This window comes from Gallus gallus, chromosome 8 (assembly GCF_016699485.2).
Source record: "Gallus gallus isolate bGalGal1 chromosome 8, bGalGal1.mat.broiler.GRCg7b, whole genome shotgun sequence".
NCBI classification, from domain to species: Eukaryota; Metazoa; Chordata; class Aves; order Galliformes; family Phasianidae; genus Gallus; species Gallus gallus.
In genome coordinates, this window is record NC_052539.1 from 20,927,361 (window position 1) to 20,954,975 (window position 27,615).

General features: G+C 42.8%; 2 protein-coding genes and 1 long non-coding RNA gene across 5 annotated transcripts in view; 1 reads left to right on the forward strand and 2 right to left on the reverse strand.

Moving 5' to 3' along the window:
• Positions 1 to 3,333: 3,333 nt before the first annotated feature.
• Positions 3,334 to 21,695, reverse strand: RBP (riboflavin binding protein). 3 transcript variants are annotated; one of them, XM_040704519.2, is made up of 8 exons: positions 21,213 to 21,695; positions 20,686 to 20,726; positions 14,260 to 14,292; positions 13,243 to 13,399; positions 12,325 to 12,424; positions 11,092 to 11,220; positions 7,575 to 7,686; positions 3,334 to 3,692 (listed from the first exon to the last, which is right to left on the reverse strand). In XM_040704519.2, the coding sequence occupies exons 1-8, from the start codon at positions 21,370 to 21,372 to the stop codon at positions 3,456 to 3,458; spliced, it is 969 nt and encodes a 322-aa protein (XP_040560453.1). In that variant the 5' UTR covers positions 21,373 to 21,695; the 3' UTR covers positions 3,334 to 3,455.
• Positions 21,683 to 27,615, forward strand: part of MAST2 (microtubule associated serine/threonine kinase 2) — a 161,275-nt gene continuing 155,342 nt past the window's right edge. Inside the window, exon 1 of the mRNA XM_040705378.2 lies at positions 21,683 to 22,050. Coding sequence (XP_040561312.1) covers positions 21,862 to 22,050 — 189 coding nt within the window. The 5' untranslated portion in view covers positions 21,683 to 21,861. The remainder of the gene's footprint in view (positions 22,051 to 27,615) is intronic.
• On the reverse strand, positions 26,219 to 27,451 carry LOC121111449. The gene is made up of 2 exons (XR_005862047.1): positions 27,255 to 27,451; positions 26,219 to 26,355 (listed from the first exon to the last, which is right to left on the reverse strand). It is a non-coding gene; the product is annotated as an uncharacterized LOC121111449 (long non-coding RNA).

Below are 27,615 nucleotides of genomic sequence, written 5' to 3' on the forward strand. Positions count from 1 at the left end.
CTAATACCCATCTCAGCTGTGTTGCTGCTCTGCTGTTCCTTTGCTGTGTTTCTCCCTGCTTATTTTTTTCCTTGATTTACCTTTCTTCAGTGCAAGCATTTTTCCTTTCCCTTTGCAGAGTTTCCCCTTTAGGAGCTCGGACTAGTTCTCTGGTCAGAAAAAATTGTTTCTGCACTACTCTTGTCCCACAGAATGCCTGTAAAATGTCTGTTGAATTGACTAGAATAGGAGCAAACCCTTTGGGATTCCTAACAAAAGACTTGTCTGAATTTAATGACAACATAAACACAGTGATACTCTAATTCATTTGTAAGCAGTTCTGAACCTCTGTTACTGTGTTTTTGTTTGCACTTCAGTTTTCTCTGTTTCCTTATCAGAATGTCACATCAAATGTTACCAAAATCCTTCAAAAGCCCTCATCTACAGCTTTCCCTTTCTTTTTTCCAGCAGGTTGTTGTATCTCAGTTTGGAAAATTAGCCTGTTATGACATTATTTGTTTGAAATAAGCTAACAGTGATAATGCTTATCATTTTGTTATTATTCAAGGTGCATGGAAATGCACTGCTTAATAACTTCTTCTGTTGTATTTTATTGTGTGCTTTTTCCCCTTGGTGTCCAGGTTTTTGTAGTGTTTTATTTCATAAAATCTCTCGTGTGATTTTTACCTGATAACATTTGTCCAAGGCTTACCATGCAAATCACATCTTCATTTCCGGGGTGAAATGAGTCTCTGAAAGAGAACTTGTTTGTGCTAGTCCTCATTCTGCAACGCTTGCAGCAATCAGATAAGTTTCTTACTGACTGCATCCCACCGACTCAGTTTGCTCACTACCTGTCTTTCTCTCAGGTGTATTTTGAAGATTAATTAATACTTATAAAATGCTTATTGTGAAACCTTCCCCTGAAAAATGCAACACTAGTTGAAAATGTCATCCTTATTGATATTTATTATTTTTCAAAAGGGAAGCTATATTGCAATCAGTATCAGTGTAGAATTATGAACTATATAAATAGGTCAGGGCTGTAGAGATACTGGAGAAAACTGTGGCTGGCACAGCTAAACTGAAGGTGAGAACTGTTGAGTAACGTGATGAAGAAACCCTTCCAGAGGCACACGATACAGGGAGCAAGATTTGTTAATAACTCTTGGCACTGAAATATATGTAGAATTAAGTATTAGTATTGCAGAAGGATGATGAAGTCCTTTTCAGTCTGTGGGTAATAGAAACTGAAGTTCATCGTCATAAGTAATACCAATAATTTTCAAGCAGCAGGCTCAGCTCACCTGTCCTAACCAGCTCTAAGGGAATTGCCGAGAGAGATCTAATTCATAATAGCTCCTGGCGTTGCAGTGGAGTTTCAGAAGACTCACACTACTGTGCCAATATTTAAGGAAAGAAAACTAAATAAGCAGAACAAGCAGAGTGACCCAGCTAGCTGTATTATGGTTAACATGACACCAGGCCCAGGTAGCACAGTATGAGAGCTGATGCTTAGTCATATAGTAAATAAGTCAATAACTGGCACAATTTTTTTAATTTTATCAATTTTATCTTGTTGGAAAATCTAAGTTAACTTATTAATAAAGTTTCTAAGTCTGGTTCCTACAGGTTGGTGTAGAAATACATTTCACAACATATTTCATGCAGTATTTCATCTACCACTGTGCCATCCTGATAAAGATCTTAGTGCCATTAAATACAGAGGCACTTCAGTTGTTGTGGTCCCTTGGTTGCGATAGGATCCAGTGCTGTCCAGAAGCATGTGTAACCAATCTCATGGCTTGTCCTGAAGGTAAGCATGGGAGATCTTTGTTGAAACTGGTTTCAAGGGTGATTTGGTTAGCTAGAGCAAAGAGAATAAAGGCAGATGGGAAAAATAGAGCAGAGATGCAGGCAGACACAAATGTGCTAAATTTAGCAAAGAATGTAAAGGAAATGTTTGGCAGTGGCAGTGCAGAATAAGCTGGTGTTATGCTAGTGAAAGGGAATGATTAATTATTGAATTAATTTTGCATAGCAAAATAAAAAGCAGGAAACTTTCTGCTCTGATTCAGGCGCCTCTGCAATCAAGAAGGACAGGAAAGAACACAGTAAATCAGGGTAAAAAAAGACTAGCAGAGCTTTACAGAAGTGCATTTTCTTTAAGAATTAACTGGCTGTTCTTTTCAAATTGTAGAACCAGCAAGTTGAGTAGCCATGAAATACAGACGTGACGATGTATCATTCCAAAAACAGTTCAGTTCCGGTAGGAATTATGCCACTGTTAACTATACTGAGAGGCAGAGCATGACCTAATGGATCTAGCGTTACTATTGCAGCTGTGTGAAACCATAAAGTAAACAAGCAGTCTAGGGAAGAGTGTGATGGATTTTTAACATTCTCCTAGTGTAACAGGGAGTGCCAAGTCATTGTTTCTGCTGGAGACCAGATCCTTACATGTTGTAAAGTACCAAGCTCCATAGCAAGCACTGAGAGGATGTGGATTTTCACTTGATGATAATGAGACTCCCAAAATTAAATCCTTTCATGGTTGTCCTGGAGATACAACTGTGAAAGGCTGTACAGAATGACATGGAACTCTCTGCTCTCCAGTGATGTCAGAGGAAGTATGCAAGCATAAGTAAAACCAGCATTTAATTCATGTTTACCTGATGAGTCCCTCTGGGACTGGTGCAGACTTTGGTTTTACTTTGACAGTAGCAGTGATGCTGGCAAGCAGAAATACTGATGGGAAACCCCTTATATGGGTCCTCCCTGATGCAGAGATCATTGTGTTTGTAATCATTCCAAGGGATTAATTACACTCAAAAATTTTCTTCAAATTCATGGTGTAGGAGACTTTTGTGCTACTGTTGTTTAAAGTAGAAGCCCAGAGCAGCAGTCTATGCATACTGTATACTGGTCATATACGGATCCAGGGATTTATCTAATACACCACAATCCCCTGTTATAGAAGTATGTTTTTGAGATACAAAATAAATACGTTTTCAATTGCCGGTAGCCAGACCTACTGACCTATTTCTGCCTGCAACATTTCTTCCTTGTCTGAGCAGAGTCTGGCACACAGGAACTTGTGACATGAGTGATTATACCCGTGCTAATGAAGGATTCGTGTTGAAGATTTGGTGCATTGCTGACATGGCCTGCCAGAGGTCTCTAGTTCTCGCTGTTCCACCTTAAATCAGCAAGCACTGCCTGTGCTTCTTGTCTTTGAAAATCAACCCTAGAAGTTACCTTCAGGCTTCTAATTCAAGTCACAAGATTACACCTGCACTAACTTGCCTGAGAGCTTTGTGATGCAGATGCAAAAAAAAAAAGCTCAGAGAAGGATTAATATAGCCAACCATTGATTTATTGTGTTCTCAGAAGTGAGGGATAAGACAGGCTGCTGTGATGCCCCGAGCACAACCTCCACAATGATTCCTCTCCTCCTGATATTCATCCACCAAAATTCATCTTCTCTCTTCCCCTTCCTCTTGCTGCAGTGCCTCAAACTTCAGGAGTTTCTTTTGGCAGGCGTGCTCCTCACTGCTGCTCATACTGGAGCTTTCCTCTGAGCTTTCGGAGAGGAGGTGCTTGATTGCCACCATGTCCTTCTTGTTCATTTGCAAGCAGAGGCAGGAGGATTCGCTCACCTTAAAGGATTCCCCCCACATACTCTGGCACATGTCGGTCCCATTTGCATACATCTGTGTGTAAAATGAGAAACACACATCAATCACATTTTAAAAAGAATGGAGTTAAAATCAACTTGTAGTAATTTGAGAAACATCACTTTTTTAGAAATGGTACAAAATTATGAAAAAGTCTGCAGTCATCCACTATCTTGTACAGCTCTGTGCTGTACTTCATCCCTTTAAAATGTTATTCAGTCCCACCACTGGCAAAAGAGATTTGCCAGTTGTGAGAGCGAGTGATTACACAAAGTGCAGTGTGATGAACAGCCAGCCCTTTGTTTCCACCCTGGGGCTGACAGAGTAAAGCTGTGTGCAAGAGGCTGTACAACTTGCAGTGTGTCAGGACACTCTGACATGTCTCAGGGTTTGAGTGTTGCTGAAAGTGCCAAACTGAGTGTTTTGAAAACTGGACTCTATTTACAAGCTGGAGACAGCCCAGTGGAGTCACAGCTCCGTGGGATCGCACTGTGCCTGCTGCAGTGTACTTCATGACCAGGCAGAAACTCACAAAGAGAAGGGGCATAACTCAGAAACTGCTTGATGAAAGGAAGACTTACAACTGTGGGCCCTGGCCTGCCTCCAAAGAGCTTTATCTATTGCCTCAAGAAACTGTAAGCTGCAGCAACTCTCTGCAGGTGAATTTGGCCTGTTCTTGGTGCTATGTCATTTTGTAAGTCCTCTCTGTCACAGGACCTGTGCAGCCAAACAACAAACGTATTTCTTTGCCAGGCTCACACTGTGACAATCTTCTGTCCTCCCGGCTTGAGTTTTCCTAAAGAGTGAAAGCTTAGGAATTATCATTTTCAGCCACAGAGTGGGCAAGATATATACTTTGTCCTGCCTGCATTTCTCCTGTGTGTTTGTTATTGAAGTTCAGTCTTTCCTGTTTCTGGAAGAAACTTGAGATACTTCCCAAGTAAAGCTAAGAATGGAGTTGGGAGTGGGAGTGATGGCAGGAGCAGAAGCCTTAGGAATTAAGGAGAAGAGACTGCTGATGACTGAAACAGAACTAGGCAGCTGGACTGCTGATCTTGTTACTGACTATGCCACTGATGTGCTTTGTCACCAGGATGTCTCAGAAGGAAGCCATGTTTCATTTGTGATAGGCTCAAGTGGTCCTTGCCTGTGACATTGATTCACTATCCCCTTGGCATTTCCTTTTGTGCTGTAATTTTTGGGTTCTGAGCTGGCTTGCCAGTTGCAGCAGCACATACAAAGGTCTGTGAATCTTGGAGAGAGTGATCTGTCTTCATGGTCAGGAGACTTCTGAGTGGAAGGTGCTCTGTGTGCAAACAGTTAATGATTATAGATATAAATCTATTATATGGAAGTGGGACTGGGCATCTGTATCCCTGCAGCTGCTTCTGCTCTGCCTATTTTCCACAAGTTCTCCTTATGAGATGTCTCCTTGTCTCATCACATGCCAAACAACGCTGGCTTGGGTTGTGCAAAAGGCAGGTAAGATGAAACATAATCATCAGATTTGATTAAGAAATCTATTCCAAATATCTCTAAAGGCTCTAGTGTGTAAAATAGCTTTCTACATCTCACCAGCTCGCTCTATGGATGCTGCAGTTGCTGGAGGACTGTGAGGGTTGCTTAGTGCACTGGGAGAGATGCGGGGTCAGAAAAGGAGAGGTCGCTGCATCTGGTCTTTCCCGTGTTCTCCTTTGGGCAGCCAGATCTTAGCCGTTTCTTTTTAGCTATTCCTGTACTTTTGAGCAGCATGAGACAGTTTCTTCCAGTTCCTGTACAGGTCCTGGATTTCTACCTGCTTTTGGCTGATCATGTGAGAAAATATTTAAAAGCTGTTGTGAGTTTTCTTAGGTCCATTTGCAAGAGTCATGGCCACATCCTATTCGTATGTTCCACAGGTTCTGTAACATGCATTCATGCTTTGATACTTGCTAAATTAGCCATTTAATTTTGACCTTCCTCCAAACTTTGCTTAAAGATTATAGCATAGCCAGAACGCTGCAGCAAACAAACAGTGCCCGCAGCCCATTTAACAAAAGTGTACTTAAATTATTGCTTCTGATTGTTCAGCTTCTTGGACGGCGTTCTGGGCTGTGCATTAACATCACTTGGGAAGCACTCTGCTGGGAGAAAAATGATAAAATGTGCTTCACAGACCAAAACTGGCTATGATCCACGTACATTCTTAATACTCCTCATTTGTTCCAAGTAGTCCTTACAAACACTTGCATACGTCACATGTAGGACTGCTGATTGCTTCTCTGCGTTTGCTGAGGGCATCAGACGACAGCATTTGCCCACGGTACTCTGACATGGGAGAGCTTTTTGGGCCTTCCAGATAGCAGTAAATTTCTTTCTCATGAGTTGAGTGACTCCAGTGTTTGTATGTAATTTCATTTTCATACAGGAAATATGTTTTTATAATTGCTCTGAAGAAACTTAGTATTTATTCATACTTAGCATGCAGGCCTATTTTTGGTAAAAAACATGGGCAGTGTTGGGTGTGGTTCTGCTTAGTTTAGGAATAGCTGCATCTGCCTTCAAGTGATAAGACCTCTGCATTTACTGCGTGGTGTTTTTCCCAGCAGATGGTATATTTTCTTTAAGAAATATTTACATGGGGATTTAAGTTTGAACCCTTCTACCTCTGGATAGGGACATTTTAAACAGGGACTGAAGATTGTTTATGGAAATTATCATTTTGCTTTCACTTCATCTGGAACTACTGATGATTTAGCATATCTGGAAAACTAAGCTGCAAGTTTCCACAGCCCGTTTGGTTTTTGGCCATCTTCCTGGCCCTGCTGATTAGTGTCACTGCTACAGAGCAGACACAAATCCTGGACTGTGACTTATATCAGTTGCTGAACTAACTTCTGGATGTACATTCATTTGTACAGAGTTCAAAACAATCCATTTGGGATCTCTGCAAGATGTACTACCAGCCCCTAAGAAATACACTTAAGTTCTGTTCACTTCTTTACTTTGGACTGGTTTTATATATTCAGCGAAGTTTAGCTGTTAATAATATTCCAATAAATGTTGCAGTTTTGAGCTGTATAATCTAGCCTTGATCCTAAACATACTAGAGTCACTTGAGAGAAATTCCACGTGACTCTTGAAGGCCTGTGAATCAGGTTCCAGGCTACTTTGGTCCCGTAAGTCTTTTAATTTCTCAGGTTATACACTTTTCTTCATAAAATTAGTTATCCCAACCATCCCAAGCCTTCTCAGAAAGTCGGGATGAGCTCCCAGAAGGCTTCTCAGTGCTGCTTTTTGACTAACAGATTCAAAGTGAAAAAAGCTAGCTCTGTCTAGCAATTGGCAGACACAAAGGAGAACACACAGCGGAATTATGGTAGGTCTATGGAGAGTAAAAGGGAGACAATTAGCAGACTGCAAGGACTTAGGGGTTTGAAGTATGGAGGACTCAAATGTGACAGTGTAAAATAGAGAGGAGGGCAAGGATGCCTGCTAAGTAAGAAAACCTTAGAAGTTCATTAGTGATCTGGGAACTTACATCTCAATTTAAAAAGGCAGAGGTGTGTAAAGCCCTACACCATGTAAGAAATCCTATAGAATGAATTCATTGTCTCTTTCTGTTGCAGATCCAGGTTCCTTTATCTTTTACTTTCTGACCTCCACTGTGGTTAATATATCAGTTCTGCTGGAACATTTACTTCTGTTTACAAGCAGTATGAATAGTGATTAATTAGATGTGTATATATTTAGTGGGAGATCTACATAAAAATGCTTTAAAAGCTATATATTTGAGAAATCTGGTGGTAGGTATAGGTATAGCTTGAAATTGCTGAAATAAGGAACAATTTACATACTGCATTTTAAATCCATGTATTCAGGAAAAAGAAAATACTCCGTGTTATTTATTTTGTGCCCCAGCTGTCCATGTTTTCTTACCTCACTGTATGGTACGCATTTACTCTTACAGTGGTTTTCTCCACTTTCATCCCGTTCCCAGTCCGTCAGCCAGTTATGAGCACAAATGGAATCATCTTTGCAGGCTTCATACCTTCATGGAGATCAGTGTGGAAGATACAATTATTTTCCTCAGTGTTTTTCTGTGAACCATAGGGATTCAACTCGAAAAGTCTGTGGGCTGCACCAGTAATGTGGTATGGTCACACAGTGCAGTTTATCAACTGATCTTCAAGAAATGTGCACATTATCTTAGCTTGACATGTACGTAAACCCTGAACCAGACAGGAAGACCTAAATCCCAATGAAAACTAAGCAGATCACCCATGACATTTCATGCTCACACTAGATGCTCTGTGTTCTGGGAAGCAGCGTTCATTCATGGTGATCTTTTCTGCTTGGTTAAGTTTGCTGATGTTACTGGGTAGAGGAAATACTGTGTGGGAGGGAGTTTTATGAATGCTGACCATCAGCACTGTGGCGTAGCACAGGTATCCTAAGAGTGAGTTGTCACTTGAGAGAGAAGTGGGGGAAATTTATGAATTACTGTGGGAAAGGATGAATGGTAATTCCTGGGCATGAGGTAGCTATGAGAGCTGTTCAGTGAAACAAGGAAAGCCCATAAGCAATAAAATCATGTAAGCTAAGGCTTTCATTTTCAGAGAAGTTAAGCTTGAAGTGCAGGAGGAAAGATAAATGTCATGTGAGGTGTAGGGTCTACGGTTTTAAATTTTAAGTGACTTTTAAGTTGTAAGCAGTAATGTAAAGAAAGCTTATAAGCAGCCTGGAATCAGTAAGGTATGCGACTGGCTGTTCTATGTGATGAGAGATCTCATGGCCTACCATCACCTTACATCATTTCCTTCCTTCCACTTCTTTTTATGTTCTACTTTTGGCTCTTACTTTGGCTCCAATCCTTAATTTGTTAAGGATCTCTTTCTGCAGATCAGTTAACATCTAACACTTACACTTAGTCTCAATGGCTTCGGGCGGTCTATTCACACCAGTAATTGGGAGTGCCAAAACTATGAGGCATAGCTTTCAAAAAGTGAAAGTAGTGTTTATTATAATTAATGCTTTTGGATATATTTTCTGTTTGTTTTTTGTTTTTTTTTTTTAATCTTCGGGGCCGTGTTTCCAAAATTACTTTGATATCACAAGGACAGCAGACTTATGTTTTAAAATGAAGCACGAGGCTGTCATGTAGTCACACAATGACTGGATCTGGATGCTGCAATACATTTGAATGTGCAGCAGGGTAAGAAGGTGCACATCTGCAGAACTGTCACTGCACAGTGCCTGGAAAATGGGGTCACAGCCAGCACATGGGCTCTAAGGTGTTGCTCAAGTACAGGCACTAATTACAGTGAGTAGTCTAGGTGCATTTGAACCTAACCTTTTGTACTTTTCATTGCAGTGGTAGACGAAGTGATTTTAAATATATTTGCAGTGCACACAGAAACACTGTATGAGGACTGAAAAGTTCCTGCTTCTCATTTTCACATTAAAATCAGTGTTTGAAGGTCAAGACCTTTGCTGGAGCTTTGATCAAGTGAGAAGCTGCGGTTCAGTGACTCAGCCCAACGAGTTCCCTGACCAGGATGCTTCATGGCCGCTCCACAGCGCTGCTGGCACATGGGTGGGACAGGTGCAGGAATGAAGGAGCGGTGGTGGAGTTTAGGAGAGGGCAGAACTGCTTTTATTGTTTTGTTTCTAAAGTAGTGTCACCTTCAGTTATAGTTTTCAAACTTAGGAGTACGTATTTCAGAGTTTTACTGAACGGGGGTATCCGTGCTATAGCTCTGCTTGCTTGGGAACCTGAATTAAATATCATTATTAAAATATTTATATTTTAATTCACCGTTACCTATTGAATTGATGGGCGAGATGTTTCCTAATTACAATTACTTCCTGACCCTGTGGCTTGTTATACAAGAAGGTAGCAAAGCATAATTCTATTTTATGGGTTTTTCTTTCCCCGTGGAAGTAATTAGGAAGCTACGTTTATGACAAATCACGACTTCTGATAAGCTTGATTTTTTTTTTGCTGTCCAGAAACCCGTAAGTAGTTTCCTCAGACATTAATTATAACCTGCGAGAATCTTGGACATAAATATTTAAAATATCCTCCCCAAATACACCAGCTCCCTATGCACACTGGGTAGGATAGTTTCATTTTGAAGCTTTTGTCTTTTATTTTTATGTTTTATAATTAGCCGTTTCTCTGTGAAGTGGCACAGGGCCATCTCACAGGTGGATCAGACAGTGGCATGTATGTCGGGCTATTCCAGAAGCAGTAGTTGCAGGACTAGCGGGGGGAAGCAATAGGAAGAAAAGGAGGGCCCCGAGCCAGTCAGATGAATTTCTTTTAAATGAAGTCACTGCTCATTCAGAGTCCTGTGCACATTTCTGGCCACAAAGCCATACAGTATGCAGCAGGCACACTCACGGCATGTGGAGAAAGTAGGTCACATCACTAGCACTGCTGAGCGGACTCCAATGAATTGAACACGAAAAAAAAATGTTACTTTAAATCACCAGAAAGGCTCGGAATTCTGGCCAAGCTCTTCTCTCCCCTCAGGCCTTAAGCAGGGCGAGGGAATGGGTTTGACATTGGCGTTAGGCAGGCATACAAAGCAGCGTGCACAGTAATGGATCGTCTTCACGTTTTTGATTCAGGCCAGGCATCTGTGACGCCAACAGGGCAATAGATCATTGTTCAGGATTTGCTTAGAGCAGAGCCTTTCCCTCCCAGGAAAAGGGGCTGTTCTTTTGTCTCTGTGCAGCAGCTCTCAGTCACATACACGTATGCTTTCTAACAATGAAAGTTAAAAATGCTGTTTACCTGGAGGTTCTGGTAGTATCCAAGCAACACTGAAGGCTTTGAGATACAATACTGATCCACCGTGTACATGGGTATAAATCTCAGAGATACGCAGACTGGCTTAAACCAGTTATCTTTGTGAGAAGGATTTTAAGTGCCTGTAAAGCAAACTTAATTCCCTTTCCTTTCATTGTTATGTTTTCACTGAGTGTAGCAATTTGCTTTGTGTGCTGCTACTGATGTACATTCTCTACTTACATTGTTTCAGAAGATTGGTATTCTATTACTTTACCTGGTAGACCTGTTTTAAAGCCCACTGGCAATTCTGTTGCTTTAGTATCCAATTGCGTTCACGTTTCGGAAATATTTAGTCTGTAGGTTTAAGATTCTGAGTGCTGAGATACAATGTTCCTACTCTAAGACTGGGACAGAGAATGATTGTTCTGCTTACAGCTTGGGACTGTGCAGGGCAGCAGCTTAGCAGAGGAAGAGGTAGAGATGGCAGACTAGAAATAAGCAGGAAAAACAAGTGAAAAGCCTTACAAGTATGGCACTATGGGATCTTATTGCCCCTTGTTTGGGAAGACCGTGCTTCCTCCACCTGTGCTCTCTGACTCCCCAGTAACAGGCATGTTAGAGCTAAAGAAAGATATTCTGATAGCGATTTGAACCTACCAGTCATCACAGAAGCTCTGACACAGTGGAACAGACTGAATAGCAGCAGTATATCTGGGATCGATCCAGCGAGCAGCGTGCGGAGAACACCGGTAAAAGCACTCGATTTTCTTTGTGAAATCTTCACAGCTGTTGTGGGTGAGAAAAGCCTCAAATAAACACGTTTCTCAGTGTTAAGGCTACACCTTCCAATTTCTAGACCTGCTTTGATGTGGATGCAGTACTAGGAGAAAATGCAGGCTAGGAGAAAAGCATCATTTTGCCCTGTTTGTATCATTGTTTTGGTATTGTGTACAGACTCTGTGCGATTACCATAGCCAACTAAAGAGTGCACAAATGTTTCCATGCATATTTCAGCCCTATTTGTGTAGCTTTTCCGTAAACTTTTGGTGCCTTGAGTTTTCCTGGCACAAATGGCTCAAGACCGCGATAAAATGTAGTTTAGAACTATAGTACAAATTATTCTCTAAGTTGCAGTCTAATGGTTTCACCCATCTTTATATTTTCCCACAGCCCAGCTGAAATAGCTTAAAAACAGTGTTGCTGCTCTTCTGGGAGTGGCAGGCAATCGCTGTGACTTCCACACATCTGTTTTTGCTTAATTGTTTTCTACTTTCATTCTTTTATTTCTCTAACTTGCCATGTTTCATAGCTCTAGCATCTGACAGGGTATTGAAAATCTGAATTATGAAGACATTCTCCGATTCTCCGTGGTTGCCAAATGTACAGGACTACAAGATTTTTTATTCTAAATGTTCAGAAGTTTTATTTCTGGCCTCTTGTGCATTTTGTTTGGAAGATGTGATCATCTGGTTGATCTGTTTCTCAACTCATTACTGACGAGGGTTTGCACTCACTGGAATGTGATGGTTACTCTGTAGCAGAGGTGCAGTGTCATCATTACCTACTGGCTTTATGACTGCTTTGCATTGCCAGATCTGGTTCTATATTGAAAGCAAGCTTTAAAAAGCATAAACCTTTCCTGAGAAAGAGGCATAAATCTCTCTGCACAAAAAGTATATACTTAAGGATTCATGAGCTTTTGTGAGAGGGGAAAAAGAAGAGCCAGATGTTGCTCTGGTGTAGAGGAGAGATGATGGGAACCGGACCAAGCGGCGTTCTCTTTAGGGCAACGTAGGGACAGTCCGTCTGTGGGGAGTTAATGTTAGCCGTGTGGCTGCTACAGCATAGCTCTAGTGAACCGGGACACACACAACATCAAAGCCGACTTACGATTTACTGAGCTGCCCACATCTGTTCCAGTAGCTGTTGCTTACTTTAATTATTGGGGAATGAGCCAATTGCTCTGTGAAGTTTGCATAGCAACAGGAAGCTGTTAGGAATGAAACAAAGATCTTACAGTAAGGATTTTCTTTAACATTCTGTTTGGAAGGCTAAAAATATAAGGTGAATCTCTTTGGTCCGTAACATGATAAAGTCTCTTGGTACTAACCAGAAGATGCAGCCGAGCTCTGATGTTTTTGTTTTTGGAAGCAGCAGTGTAAATGCTAAGTGGGATAGACTGGCATGAACACTGCTTTGTAAAGGTGTGTCCAGGAAGCCCTGGGAAGTTTACTACTGCTCTGCCAGATGTTATGTGCTGATGAATAGTGATTCTAAAAGTTACCCAACAGGAAAAGAGAATTGAAGAAATGTAAAAAACATGATTACTCTAATTTGCTCAGTATGAAAGTTTAACCTTTTGCAATTTGTGTGGAAAACTACATGCAATTGCAATCTGCTACAGTTCATTAAACACTGCTATTTTGAATATTTTAATGGGGGCCATAGTTAATTCACCAGTGCAATCAAGAGAAAAATACATGTTTTAAATATTTGTATACTTTATGACAATAGGCTGAATCCACCTTTGCTGTAATCTTTTTAAAGCAGATGGAGATTCCAGAAAAGTAAACTGTATCAGCTTTTTAAACAGTAAGTAAAGCCAGTGGGCGTTTTACAGCTGACTTTGTTAAGGACCAGTCTTACTCTTGAGCTGCATGCAGCAAAATGACATTGAGGGAGGTTTTTCCAATGCAACTTGTACTGCATCTAGTATATTTTTCAGTAGCTAAAGGAATGGCCAGAACAATCAGTGCATACAGAATTGAATTTCTAAACCAGCTCCAGCAAAAACGAAACCACTCTTACATTCAGAATACAGAGTGCATTCATGCATGTTTGGCTCAGGACTTGGCTTCGCTTTGTGGGTGTCCCCTTCCAGACATCCATACTGCTGGCAGGTAGATGATGTGATGACAGCAAAGAGGGTGATGGCAAACCTCAGCATTGTTGTTCCCTTCTTTTCCTGTGCGGAGAGAAGTCTTTACTGATATCCTTTATTTGTAGGAAAAGTCCTGATAGTAAAAAGAAGGGCTGCTGTAAAAAAGCTACATATATATACAATTAAATATGCTCAAGAGAGGTACGCATATAAATATTGGGACACTCATTCTCCCTTTCCTTTGCTCACGTCCAAACACTTAATGCTTCTGCTACATATTTTCAGTTTCTGGTGACCTATGAAGAATACAGGCTATATGAAGAATGAAGGCTATATGTTATGGTTTTCAGTATTTAACAAAAGGTTTTTAAATTTCTCATGCAGATATGAATTTCCCATCCCACTGCTACACTAGATTTGAAGGCAAGATTGATCAGCTCCGAAACTTACAGAGTTCTTTTGTGTGCTGGGAAATTACCCATTTAATTGCAGTGCTTCTGTTTACAGAATTGACAAGCTAATAGCAGAGTATAAGGTGGCAATTGAGCTGGATAAATTATGCAGATAACTTGCCTTTGTTGAGGTCACGCTTATTTGTACCTAATAATCTGATCAATTGTTTTCTGTCTCTTTTGTAGAGTTCAGTCAAAAATGCAAGATAAAAACCATTTTGTCTGCAAGAATAGAGTTTCTGTAAGTACAGACTACATATTAGTGAGTTATACAGATAAATCTAGAACCTCCCACATAAAGAAGTGCATAATTCTTTATAGGTGTTATTAACTTAACCTTCAATTCTTTGGTTAAATATTCCTGATACCTTTTTGGAAGAGCTTTGCCTGAACAAGAACTGAGCTTCTCTCCGTACCTAAACTTTTCAGATGCAAAGAAAGCAACATGTTACAGAAGAAAACCGCCTGTACAATTTCTCGGTAGTTTCTCACCTCTTTTGCTGTCCTTCTGGGTGAGACTTCTCCCTAGAACAGAAACACAGCAAATTGCTTTTCTCGCTTTCCACTTTATATACGCGCCATCTGGCAGCAGCGCTCCAGAATTTGTTTGCCCTGGAGAGTTCCTTGACCCTTTGAAATGCTAACATAGATTTATCTCAAAAGCAGATGGAATGACCAGCACATAATGCCCTTTTATTGCTTGCAAATGTGGACATAATAAACAGGAAAGTACAAACACAGACTAGAATTAGAAAAACAACCGCTCTCCAGTGTACCAAATACAACTACCTCCCACCCCCTGCCTGATTTTGGAATGATTCCTTTTGTTATAATTATTAGATTCATTTCTACAACAGCTTAATTGGGTTCTTATCACCAACTTCACTGAATTATAGACATTTCAAACAACTCTTCATATTTCAACCTGTCTGGCTTAATTTTGACCGTAAACATATCAGTTTGCTTTGGGTTACTCAGTAATTTTACTGCAGCCCCTGAAGGAGAATTGGTCTCCTGATTCTCAGGCCTTTGCTCTTTGCCCGGAAGATTCTTTTTTTAACCCGCTGATGTTTGTCCTTCTTTCTCTACCTGCCATGTTTGTGCTTTCCAAGGGTGTCACAAACACTAGGAGAAACTGTTGCGAGTACCACTGACAGCAGTTGCTGACTGGATTTCCTTACCAGGTGTGCTTTCTGCAGAGGGGATTCCACATCTGAACATGGACCATCACAGAAAGCAGACGTGGTCATTACAAATAGGTGCACTTACTTCCATAGGTCAAATCCCAGTGAGCTCCCTAACTAGCAACACGCCACTGACTACTTTGCAATTATTCGGATGCAAATGGAAAATAGCATCTCTTGTTTCTATTTTAAAACACAACAGTGGTTTGTCAAATAGTAACTGTGGGTCAGTATTTACAAAACTTTTTTGCTTGAATAAAACAAACACTGACACAGTGGAAGTGTGGAATGAATCTCACTGAGCAAACTCACAGTATGATAATGATCTCTGCTGAGCTGTAAGCACCAATTCCTGCTCTGGCTGAAGCCTTCCTTGAGGCAAAAGTGCTGCTGCCTTTACAAGACCATTTTCAGATCAGTTGAAATCCTAGTGTTTTCTGCTTTCCAGAGTGAATTTAATTAAAACAAATACAAAGAGACATAATATAAGTATAGGAGAAACTGAAGTAAATGTAAGACCTTATTGCCTGTGCCTTCACTTCATGTAGCTTGATTTTGTGCTGGCTGAAATTAATGGAGCTTCTTGCTGATTTGTAGTGTAAAGGACTTGTGCATATTGCTTGGTACTAAGAACAGTGTATTCATACAAAACAAAGACCACTGTGCCACATAAACATCCCCTTTCAATCTGAGGATGAGTGGCTGTGCTAGCCAGCCTGGTGAAAAGCACGTGTTCTGTTCCTTACTGCTTGGTTTGTGTGAAATGTATTCACTCTTGTAAAGGTGTTAGGAGCCAGGAGGTTTCATGTAATGCCTCTGTTTATGGAATTGACATACAAATTATATTAAGCTATAGGAGACTGGGATCTTTTTCAAGCTTTGAATATGAGCCAAATGGGACCACTTGCTGGGAGATTAGGCAGAATTTCTAACAGCAGGAAGGAAAATTGTCATATGTTTGTGATTTCTCAGACTTGGCTTTGGTTAACAATAGATGTAGGCAGGCTCAAGCACAGGAGCTTCTAGAGATTTCAGCCACACATCTTCATCATCTTGAGTCTTCTTTTTCTTATTCTGAGTAAGAAAAGTCTCAGTATAAGACTTTAAGTCTTATATGGAGAAATTTATTAAAGAATGTTTCTTATTGCTTTCAATACTTGAATGGGTTGTTAACCTCATTTGTTAATGCTGAATTTATTTGCAAGTACTCGCTCATATTTTTGTACTGATAAAACTCCTGTTATCATTTATTTTTAACATTAATATCATTGCCCTATGAACTTATATTCATCTTCTCAAAGTTTTTATACAGCGTTAAAGCATGCATGATGTTGAAGATATTGCCACAGACAGTAATTCTGGCACTGTTACATTATTATTATTACATTATCATCTGATTATCTGATAATGGCCAGCGATGTTAGCAGAAGGATGTATCTATTCCGAAATCACAGACACAGCTATATGAGCTCTCAGGAGCCACTACCTGCCTGCATGAATTCCTTCTGCAAGAGCTACCATTGGGTAATGAGGGAAAAAAATGCAAAAGAGATACAAGAACTCCAGCTAGTTGCTAACTTCACAGCTTCTGGCCATTGAGTTAGTATCTATGTCAAACTGACATCTCCTAACTCAACACAGTGATCCCTTTTTAGTGAGGCAGATCTCTCTAATGACTGAAGTAAGCTTTTCTGGTTTTATATTTTTGTTAACTCTGCAAAGCTGTAGTGGTGAAGGGAAAAATTGTTTGTACTTCCAACTTGTGACAGCTGCCAGATCTGTTTCCCTCCTTGGCATCATGAAAGTGTAACAACAGTGTGGCTGGAGTGAGACGGAGTTTCACAAGTGTAAATTGGAGCATTTGGCCTATTACAGCTTGATTATATATGGTGATGCGTGCTAATGAAATTAATCTGCTTGTTCCTCATATCTCAGTGGGAGCCTGCAAACTTGGAAGTGTTTTTCTTGTTAACTGTAACAAGAAATGCAATAAAGAACACAGGTTGTTTGCTAACTTAGTGTCATTCCTGAAGCTTCCTTGCAGGACTGCATTTAAAGTTGCAGTAAGCGTCATATTATTTGCCAACCACTTAAGTCTGTATATTGACTTTTATTTTGTTAGACTTCAGAACTGTGGGCTCATATTCACAAGTCTGCTGAACACATCATGTCACAAGTCAAGCTGAATGCCAGAGGAGACGCTCCAGATGGACTCAGTCTGGCACTCCTGGCTCCAGAAAGAAAAAAGAAAAAGCTGAGGTCAAATCTTAACGCTACCAAATGTAAGGTGCAACTTGTTTATGTTCACTTCAGCAGGGCCAGTGTTTTTCCTTTTATTTTGTTTGTGTAAGAAATACATCACAGTATGAAGTCAGGCTTACTTGCTTCATTTCGGGTGCACCAATGTTGCAAGTTCCCCAAAAGAGCACAGGAATGAGAAAAGCACCAGTAGTTTTATATAACCAAGAGAATGAGTCAGTGGAAAAACAGAAACAAAAAGAAAACCCACAGATTTTAATGAATAGTGTGTTTAAAAAACACTCACAACCCAAACAACAAAATTATCACTGTAAAAATGTTACTTCAAGCCCTTATGTTAGTTTTTTTTTTTCAGAATTAAAGGGGACAAGAACCTACTTATTTTAGCTTATTACTAAGTTGAAAGAACCTCTTGAAAGCATAACTGAATGCTCTTCCTTTGCTTTACTCTTTCATTTGCCTTTCACGTTCTGTTGGTCTGTTACTGTTTGGTTCCCGGACCCACAAGCAATTGCTGCCATTTTTTACATCTTTTAATTCTTTTGTTACAAAGAACAATCTCTGCTTTGGATAGCTACCGACTGACTGTGTGCTGTGATGTGCTCTCTCACAAGTGACAAAGAAAACGTGGTCCAGTTTGGCCAGTGCTCCAGAAGTAACCAATTGCAATGCCATTTCTGATTTAGAATGTTAATATTTGATTGAATTTCCTACAGCTACTTATGTACGGAGAATTTATTTTTAGGGGAATATTTTTTAATTTAGACTTAATTGTAGGTGCCCTTATTATTTGTGAAGAGGTAATGCTGGATGTCCCTGCGCAAAGCAGGCGTGGTGTTGTGAAATGGTTGGTGCCAATACTGGATTATGGGTGGCCACGTCTCACAGCCCCATTTTGTGCCTTCATTCTATACTGCTCCTTTCTCACCACTGTGCTCGCACAGCCCAGTGGGATTGTGCTCCCAACCAGGTGGGGAACTGATCCAGCAATAGAAATGTAGCAATTATCCCGCCTCCAGCAGTGCTAGCCAAATCAATTTCCCAGTCCAGTTTAAAGCACAGCTGTGGAAACAGTTGTGTGGCTGTGAGGAAAAGGGCGGTATATCACAATGAGAGAGACAAATAGTGGGTAGGACTGGCAGTACTTTAGTACTGTTGGTGGAACTGCCAGCCTCTAAGCCCCATTGTGTTACTGTTCTGTTTTTTTTTTCTTCTTGATGGGTACATTAAACACCTTGTAATCAAAATGTAGCGCTGACAGGTCTACAAAAGAAACAGTGCAAACACAAGGTAACAGTGAGATCACACTGGTCAGCATGTTAAAAGGCAGTGACAGGAAACCACAGGATTAATCATTGCTGAGCTTTTCCTGTTACCATCAGAGCAGGGATGAGTTTTAAGTAGGATACGGTTGAGGTCAATGTAGTGTTTCTGCAGATTTCAGTGAGGAATGACTCCCTTGCATGACTTATTAGCTCTAGAAAGCTTTACTCATTGCCCCGTGGTGAATCTGTCCTTAGAAAACTGACCACAGCACTCTTGGAAAAGGTATTTTTTCCCAGTGCCTTTCTTTACATTTTCACTTCTCTCTCTGCATCTCTCAAGCGTCACCTCTCCCTGTTGTATGAGTCAATGCCTTCTTTCTTTTCCAATCCTTTGCAGTTTATCGACACCCTTTTTCTCTCTTCTCTTTCAGTACAGACAGGTTAAGTCTCTAGAAGTATTGCAATGCAAGCTTCCACTGCACACCTGCTGGATTTCCATGGCTTGCTTTCTTGTATGTGTCATCTCATACCTACAAGGCTATTTCCTTAAGTAGCAGTGAAATTACATATAATTCTCCCCCTCCTTAAGACTCATCTTTTTTTGGGTGCCCAAAGAGGGTGACAGCAGTTAGGACCTGGTGCTGCTCCTGCTGGCCAGCATCTCTCTGTCCCCCACGTGCTTCCTTTTCTGGACCTTTTAGAAATACACAGAAGCATGCATATTTATACACACGTAATTTGTGTTCTGTTAGCCATAGGGATAACAGCTCAACTGTGGCAATTGCTGTAAAATCAAGTCCAAACTGACTGTGAAGGCAGCATATTCATTGATCTCTTTCTGTCTCTTTAAAGCTATGATGTGTTTGATGAGTTTTTGTTGCTAAGAAATGCTGTTAACTTAGAGAGGGCTTAGTGCAGTAGCTAAATCTCACAGCCATGCTTTTAACTCCTGATATATATTTGCTTATTTACACGTTCTACCTCCGTATCAGATGTAAATATGGTATCCAGAACAAGATTAAAGCAGAACAAAGCTGTCACTATGCCAAATTGCATCACTGCAAACAAGTATAAATGTTCTTCACAGTGTATAACGAAGGAAAATAACAATTGGAAAGGAAATCATATCCTCTTATGACTGGTCTTTTGTTATATACAGATCTTGTAATTGCCATCCTGGACCAGGTTGTCAGTTCGTTTACTCCATGTGTCAGTGCTGGGGACAGAGCAATACCCTTGGTTTCCAGCGAACACACAGAATCTATGCAATGTACTCTTACTGAATGATCTGCCTTTAAGAAATTCCTTCCTAATCCTTCTTAATTCAGTGATTAACTTGTGCCCTGAAATGTGTTTATATCTTTCCTATAATAGGAGTCCTCCTGTAACTATAACTATTTTTATTAGTTACACAAATGTCTAATATAGGACGTCTCATAGCACACCTCAGTAGATTCACATCATGAGTAAATTTTGCCTAGGTTGTGTCAAAGTCTCAGGTTTAAAAATTCTCCTGCATTGTTTTGGAAAACCCTGTCTTTCTTACCATTTGTCTTACCATTGCTTGGATAGCCTGGCAGAACTGGGGTTGGTGTCCTGCTTTTTGCTGAAGAAAGCGATGCATTATTCTATAAGGATTATTTGGTTAGTTTTAGTCAAACCTCTCCTAGCAAATCTTACTCCTCCTGCAGTTTATGTAACTTCTTTTTTACCCTTATTTCTTGGTTTACTTACGACTGGAAGAAAAAGAGGTGACTGAGGAGAGCCAGCATGTCTTCCCTAAGGGCAAATCGTGCCTTACAAATTTGGTGTCCTTCTATGATGGGATTGGTGGGTAGGGGGAAGAGCAACTGACATCATCTATTTGGACTTCTGCAAAGTATTTGGCACTATCCCACATGATATTCTTGTCTCTAAATTGGAGAGACGTGGATTTGATGGATGAACAACTCAGTGGATAAGGAATGGGCTGGAAGGCTGTGCTCAAATAGTTGTGGTCAGTGGCTCAGTGTCCACGTGGAGACAGACCAGTGGTGAGTAGCGATGCTCAGGGATTGATGCTGGGACTGGCACTGCTGAACATCTCTGTTGGTGACACAGACAGTGGGACTGAGTGCACCTTAAGCAAGTTAGCTGATAACACTGAGCTGTCCGGTGTGGTGGATGCACTGCCAAACCTCGACAGGACTGAGAGGTGGGCCTGTGCTTACCTCATATTCTTCAGCTGTGGCATGCTGCTTCTCACGTGAATCTTGAAAAAAGAATGTTACAGAGGTGGTTAGAAAACCAGACGGGAGTCATCTTAACGACGTGTAGCCTACATAATTACTTGTCATTACTGACATTCTGTGCAGGTATAGTACAGCATATCCCAAAGCACTGTGCTGTCTTCCGGGCTGGCAGCGTATTGCCGGCTGCCAAACATTGGTATTGCAGCGTAAGGACCAAAACTTCACTGTGAATGCCATAGAGCTGTGTCACTGACAGAAGGTGCGTGATCCTGGACAGACATCTCGAGTCTGAAGCGCTCACCAGGGATGAAGCTGAGAAATAAGGAACCCTGAAGCAAACTGACCACAAACTTCCCAAGCAAAGTGAGACCCCAAATGGCCGCCTGATGTCGGATGTGGTTTCCCAGCAGCGGTGAGGACACCGACTGCCTAATAGGAAAGGGAAAGGAAAGGGGACGACTTTAAAGTTGCTTTTGGGAAACACAACGCAGACAGTGCTAACTTACACCCCCGGGAAGTAACATGTGAAGGTGGAAATACAGAACGGCTGTGAATTGTTGAGACGAAACGCAACGTGATGGCAGACCCCGATGACTCCTGCGGGCAACGAATCTCTGCGGCCTTGTCTGCACTGCTGAGATGATGCGCTATCTGCCTCTGCTCCATGCCGCCATCCCACTCTAAATGCTGCAGTGCAGAACGAACGCCGGGACGCAGCCCTGTGCCTCTTGTGCCCACGGTGGCAGCGGGGCTGCACCTACAGAACACGGCCTGATTTAAGGGAGCAGCGCTTCTGCACAGCGCCGCTCCCCACCTCGCGCCTTCCCACCCGCCCCGCGTGCCAAGTCTCGCGCTCTCTCCCCCGTCCCCCGTCCCAAGTCTCGCGCCATTTCCCGCCGCGAGGCCGGCGCTCTCGCGATATCTGCGGCCGGCGGGAGGGCGGGCGGGCAGAGCGGGGGGCGGCGCCGCGGCGGCCGCAGCGCCCGCGCTCTCTGACAGGCGGGCGGCGGGAGCGGCGGCGGGCGGGCATGTCCCTCCGCCCCGCGCGCAGGTGGTGGCGGCGGCGCCGGTGGCGCCGCCCCGGCTCTCCGTGACTCCATGGCCGGCTCCGAGCCGCGGGAGCCCCGGTCGCGCCGCTGAGGAGCCGCCGCCGCGATGAGGAAGGGCCGCTCCCGGGGGGACAAAGCGGCGCCGCCGCCGCCGCCTCCGCCGCGGAGAGAAGCCGGGCGGGCGGTGGCCGCCAGCGCGGCGGAGCGGAGAGCCGGCCTGCTGGGGGGCGGCGGCAGGAAGGAGCCGGAGGACGCCAGGACCGCGGGGGCGCCCGGCCGGGAGGCGCCGGAGAGGGTAAAGCCGGCGGCGGGGCCGGGGCGGGGGGTGCCGGGTGCCGGGCCGTTGGCATGGCGACGGCCGCCCCGCGTGGCGCTGCCGCTCTCCGGCGCTGCGGCTGCCGCAGAGTGCGGGGCCGGCAGGGAGCGCGGGGCGCCGTGCCGCCCGCGGAGAGTCCTGCGAGCATCCTCGCCGTGCCTCGGGTGGGTGTCCCCGGGAGGGGAGGGGAGCGTGGAGCCCGGGTCGGGAGCGGGGCTGGGTGGGCGAGCGGTGCGGGGGGTGGCTGGCGGGGCGAGGCTGTGCTGACAGCTCGGCTGGGCGCTGTGCTGTGCCGGCTGCTCGTGTTGGTGATAGTCCTTCCTCGGCACCTCCCGTCGGTTGCTCCTGATCATCTCTTCAGTGATGGTGCGGTTTTTGTGCGGGTGTGTCATTTGACGTCTTTATTTGTAACACAAGAAGTGATTTACTTAATAGAGGTACAGAAACATGAGAGCATTTACACAGAATCGTAGGGTTAATGCGGGCACTCTTGTGGGCTTCACCCCCACCAAAAAAGGTCTGTTCCCTACTTAAGGTTACGGGGATGAGAGACCCAGCAGAGCTTCAACTTTACTTTGCACGCGTTTTTGATGTTCCTGGTTTTACAGGGGAGAGAAATAGGGGTGAGATTTAGCAGCTGAAAAACGTAGTTGGCAACTGGTGCTTTTTTTTCTTTTTCTTCTTGAAAAGAAAGTATCACGAACAGAAAGAGCCCCTCATTGCTTTATTTTGCCATTTTTTGGAGCAAGATGAAGACCTGTTCTCGGACACCTTTGTGAAGGAGGAGTCTTAGATTTACATCGTTATGGCAGATGTAATTCCAGTCTGAAACAGGAATACCTCTACGTTGTGTTTGGAAGCCCCACTTGTCAGTTGTTCAGCTGTGAGCCTCCTTCCTCCACACGCGGCTGCTCAGCAGGGCTCTGCTTACTGCAGGGCTGTGCCCATGGCGGGCTGCTCCAGAAGCCCCACTGATGGCGCATGGTTCTGCCGTGCTCAGAATCGGTCCTGACGTTCCAGAAGGAAAATACTGTTAGGATTCTTAGAAACCAAACACTGCTGGTATTTCGGCTTTGATTTGTGGGTGCCTTTTGAATACAGGCTCTTCTCAGACTGGGCTCTGCGAGCAGCCGACAAAAGGAATAAGTAAAGACTGAAGAGGTGACGGTGTTCTGCTCCAGTCTGTCCACTCGTGTAACGGTCGGTGGAACTACTGCACACAACAGCAAGGTGTTTCCTGCATTGCTGTGACGCTGTGTATGGTATTGACAAGGAAGCTGTGACTCAAAGTGTTTACAAACTGTGTATGCAGAGCGCACTGCATCGTATTGTGTGGAATGCTCAGGAAGCTTCACCAGAACAGCATTAACGTGAAACGGGAGAGGCTGCAAATTCAGACGTGCCGGTGTTTGAGACACACAAACTCATTGAAGGGGAGAAACTGTATGATCTTAGCTCAGGTGCTCTGACTGAGGGCTGATTTGACTTGTAGGAACAGATTGTTGTTCTGGCAGGTAGCTGGTGTGATGGAAGGTATCATTTGGAAGCCTTCTAGTCAGCCTGTGCAAGAACCCCTCAAACTCCAAAGGATGCCCTCTCACCTTCTCTCCTCCTATTCATTCTATTTGAAGTGGTAGAGGTTCTGTAAATACAGTAAGCAACTTGAAATAAATAGATGTGTTGAGCAACATCAATAAACAAGTCAAAGAAGCCTTCTCACAGAGTCTGTCTTTAATCTCGACAGCTCAGTACGTAGAGGTCAGGAGTTGCTGGTGCAGAGGGTGATGACAAGACCTCCTGAGATGCAAAAGATAGCCATGTTTTATTCCCATTGATGCAACTTGACAAATCTTTGCTTTGGGGCTGCCTGTGTTTCAAGTAGCCGCTGTGTCCCAGGCCCACAGCAGTGTCAATGTGAGCGGCCGCAGGGAGCTGCTGGCGGTGAAGTCAGGTTTTGCTGTGTGTTTGCCATGCAGTTTCACATGTTTGTGGTTGGGAAAGACTAAGCTACTCTCAGTGTTGGAAGAAGTACTTATCAGACTGTGACCATGGTAGTTAATCGCTGTGCTGACCTTCTGGGCCTTTGAAAAGCCGATCCTTTAATGTGCTGTGCTTATGGATCCGGCGTGTATGTACAATTAATGTTTTCACTTTTTGAGTTACTGAAGAACATTATGCTGACCGTACTTGGTCACATTACAGAGCCCACTAACCTGTCTTTCTGAGCTGCCAAAAGCAGATGCTTAGAGAAGAGCATAGTGTACATTGAGGAAATACCTTTCCCAGCCTCCAGCAATTTGTGGCTCTCAGATTTCCGGGGCTGGAGGTGATATTTGTTTTTAGTGCCCCCAGTGGGTTTTTCCTTCTCTGAATTTCTCCAGGCAGTATTTGAAGCCGTGTATACTTGGAGTGTCCGCAACATCCTGCAGCTGAGTGTTGTATGGTGTAAGCAAGACCCTAGTGGATAAATCTCCTCCTTTTGTTTGTTTTTCAATTTTCTACCCCTTTGTTTCATCCTTGTGTAGTTTTTCTGCTGGAAGAGGCAGCGAAAAAGAGAACCCACGTTCTTCTGTGTTGCTCATGGACTGATAACTCTTATTTACCAACCCATCGCTCGTGTGACATCCCGAGGAGGTTTTGGAAGAAGTGACTCTATTCTATCCTCCTTACTGTTTATTTTGCATCTTTTACAGCTCTGTTCCTTCTTAGAGACAGAGATGCAAGGATCAGAGGAACAGGGTGGGGATCTGTTACGTTTCATTCTTTAATCTTCTAAGTTCAGAGTTTATAATTGTGTATATGAATTTAGGTGCTTTTTAAAATATATTTGCATAGCTTCGCTGATCTACATCTAATCTTATCTGCTGTTTTACATCTTACTTAAGAAGTATCATTAAGGTTGACTTCGGATCCTTGGCCATTACTTCTGCAACCTTGAGTAACTAAGCGAACTGTGGTGTAAATGTTTCACTTCTTTGCTATGTCTTCCTTTGCAATATTGAAGGTATTGATCCCAGAACAGATCCTTGTGGGGTTCTGCTAACAATCCTCCTTTCTTGTGGAAAGGCCGTTTGCTCCAACCTCTTATTTCCTATCTGTTAATCAGTCAATTAGCAGTTGAGTTGTGCTTCTTATCCCATGGCAGTTAAGTGTCACTGCCTGGTGGCATCTTTGTCAAACACAGCCCACTTGGATCTCTATAGAGGACCATCTTAATCCTCATCTATTTGCTGACTGCACTGAAGAAGAAAAATGGAGTTGAGGTAAAAGTTAGCGATGGTTGAGATGGATGACAGTTGCACTCATCCGTGGCATTAAATGGTATACAGTAAGTATTTAAACATTGTAAGCATTAAATTGTTTCTATATCAGGCTTCCATAGTCCGATAGTTTGTGATATTTGCTGTGAGAGATCCTGCATGCAACGTAGTGCTTGTCAGAGTTGCTTTTATTATTGTTTTCTACTTCAGGTTGAAGTCAAAGATCAAAGTTCTCTTAGAGAGGAATATTTAATGTTCAGAAGATACGACTCAAGGGGCTTCTATGACAGTACACGAGACCATGTTTGGTATGTAGAGGGCAGGTAGCAAACAGCAGCTGAGTGTTTCCATTAGTATTGAGTTAATCAGACTTAGAAAGAGGTGGGCCTTCATGTGAAAGGTAATGAGTGTATACATTGTTTTGCCTCTGGGAATTATGGATGGAAAAAGCATTCAGAGTTCAGTACCGTAGGAGGAATGTGGTGAAGATTACTGAGGAAAACTGAACTGAAATTAATTGGCAGAGGGACTACAAGTTGTAAAGGCAGTGTTCTGGGTTAGATGGAACCTTGGTCTTGTATAAAGCTTAACTTGGCTGCTGCTGACCAAGAGTTGGGCTGAAATGTTGCTAACACTTGGGACTTTCTGTTGTGAGTTGTATGGGAGGTGTTCAGTTGAAGCCAGCAGGTAAGCTATATACAGAATATAGAGAAAGATGGAAAACCTCTTTAGTCCTGGTTAGTTCCATACTGTTATACTCCTTTCTGTGGTGCAGTAGACTGTCTCCAGCTGTAAATTTTGGGGTCTGAAGAGGTCGAGACCTTACCTGTTCCCCAGACTGTACATTTTAAATGTTACAGTCATTTGGAACTGTAGTGCTACAAACCTTTTGAGTGTAGCAGAAGTATTTATTCCTTTCTCTTCCTGTCTTTGCAACTTTGTAGTTGTGTAGGTCCTGCAGCCCCAGTGGGTTATTGCGGCCATCAGTTGTGATTCCTCCATGTGCTCAGGCTGTGCAACTTTCCTGAGAGAGAAATTAAAACAACTTAGAAATTGATCTTATCTTAAGCTTAGATCATGGTGTATCTGTCACCTCTTCTAGAAAGCTCTGCCAATGTTTAATTATTCCTGCAGTTAGGAAACTAAACCACATCTTATTTCAAAGCTTGTTTTGTCTGACATCCAACTTTCAGCTGTGGAAATATGCCTGTGCTAGCATAGGCATTAGAAACTCTATTATCTGATATATTTTCCATGTATTAACTATTTGAAATGTAGAATCTGGCTTCAGTTGGAACAGAAGATGATGAGTCTCTTTGCTTTAAGCGCTTTGCACTTTTCCCCCAGTTGTCCTTGGAGTGGGTGCACCCAAAGTAGGCAGCATTGTGCTGCAGCCTCCAGCACAGTGCTCACAGACAAGGCTACATCTCAACTGTTTGATATCTGTCTTCTTATGTTTTCAGGGATTGCATTGCCACAGCTGGGTGTATCGTATGGGAGAAAGTTTCATAATGTCGTGTCCATGTGGATATTTCTAATGCTTGTTTTCAGGAACTTGTACAAATCATTCCAAGGCTACTTTTAAACGTTAAGTTAGAAAGCTTATCCACCGCTTTCATGTTGTCTTTTAGGGAAGAGCGAAGGATCTTTTCCACTGCCTTCTCATCCTGTTCATTTTTTTGGAAAGCAGTCAGTAACCAGCAGGGAGAAAGAAACTGGCCAAACCCCAGAGTCCTACTCAGATTTGTTTTGCCTCCCCAGCTGCAGATGAGCTGTTACCACACTTTCCTTGTTGTGGGGCAAGCCTGGAAATTGAAGACATCTTTCTTTTTTGTCCTACTCAGAAATGATGCTTCAGTAGCGTAAGCGTTCTTGCCCTCTTCTTTTCCATATAGGTATCTTCAGGGCTATTAAAGGCAATACCTCTGTTGTGATGAGCCATGTATATGCTGCCTATCAGGTTGGGATTCATTGGTTATATCTGCTGAGAGTCGTCCCTTTTGCTTGATAGGTGAAGAAGCAAATTTTTGAGCATGGTTGGTGCTTTGCTTCTGAGCTTTCTGTACCCTTCTGTCTCTCGGACTGCTGCTCAGTGCTCTGTTGCAGCTGCTGTCAGTGTGGGCCCTGTGGTTAACAGCTCACAATGCTCTGCATTCTGCCTTTGTGTCAAAGCACAAAAACTGGGATGAAACTTAAGAAGGTGAAAGTTCTGTGTGTTTTTTCTTCCAAAATTCAGGTAAACAACCAAACGGATCTATCACGAGTAATGCAGGTTTTAGTATTT

Bases quoted from the DNA above. Each gene is read 5' to 3' on its own strand.
- RBP (XM_040704519.2), bottom strand. From the start codon at position 21,372: ATGGAGCAGAGGCAGATAGCGCATCATCTCAGCAGTGCAGACAAGGCC. The intron at 13,400-14,259 runs GTGAGAAACTAC...CTCTCCGCACAG, and splicing joins CCAGAAGGACAGCAAAAGAG to GAAAAGAAGGGAACAACAAT. The intron at 11,221-12,324 runs GTAAGTCGGCTT...CACCCACAACAG, and splicing joins TGTGGGCAGCTCAGTAAATC to CTGTGAAGATTTCACAAAGA.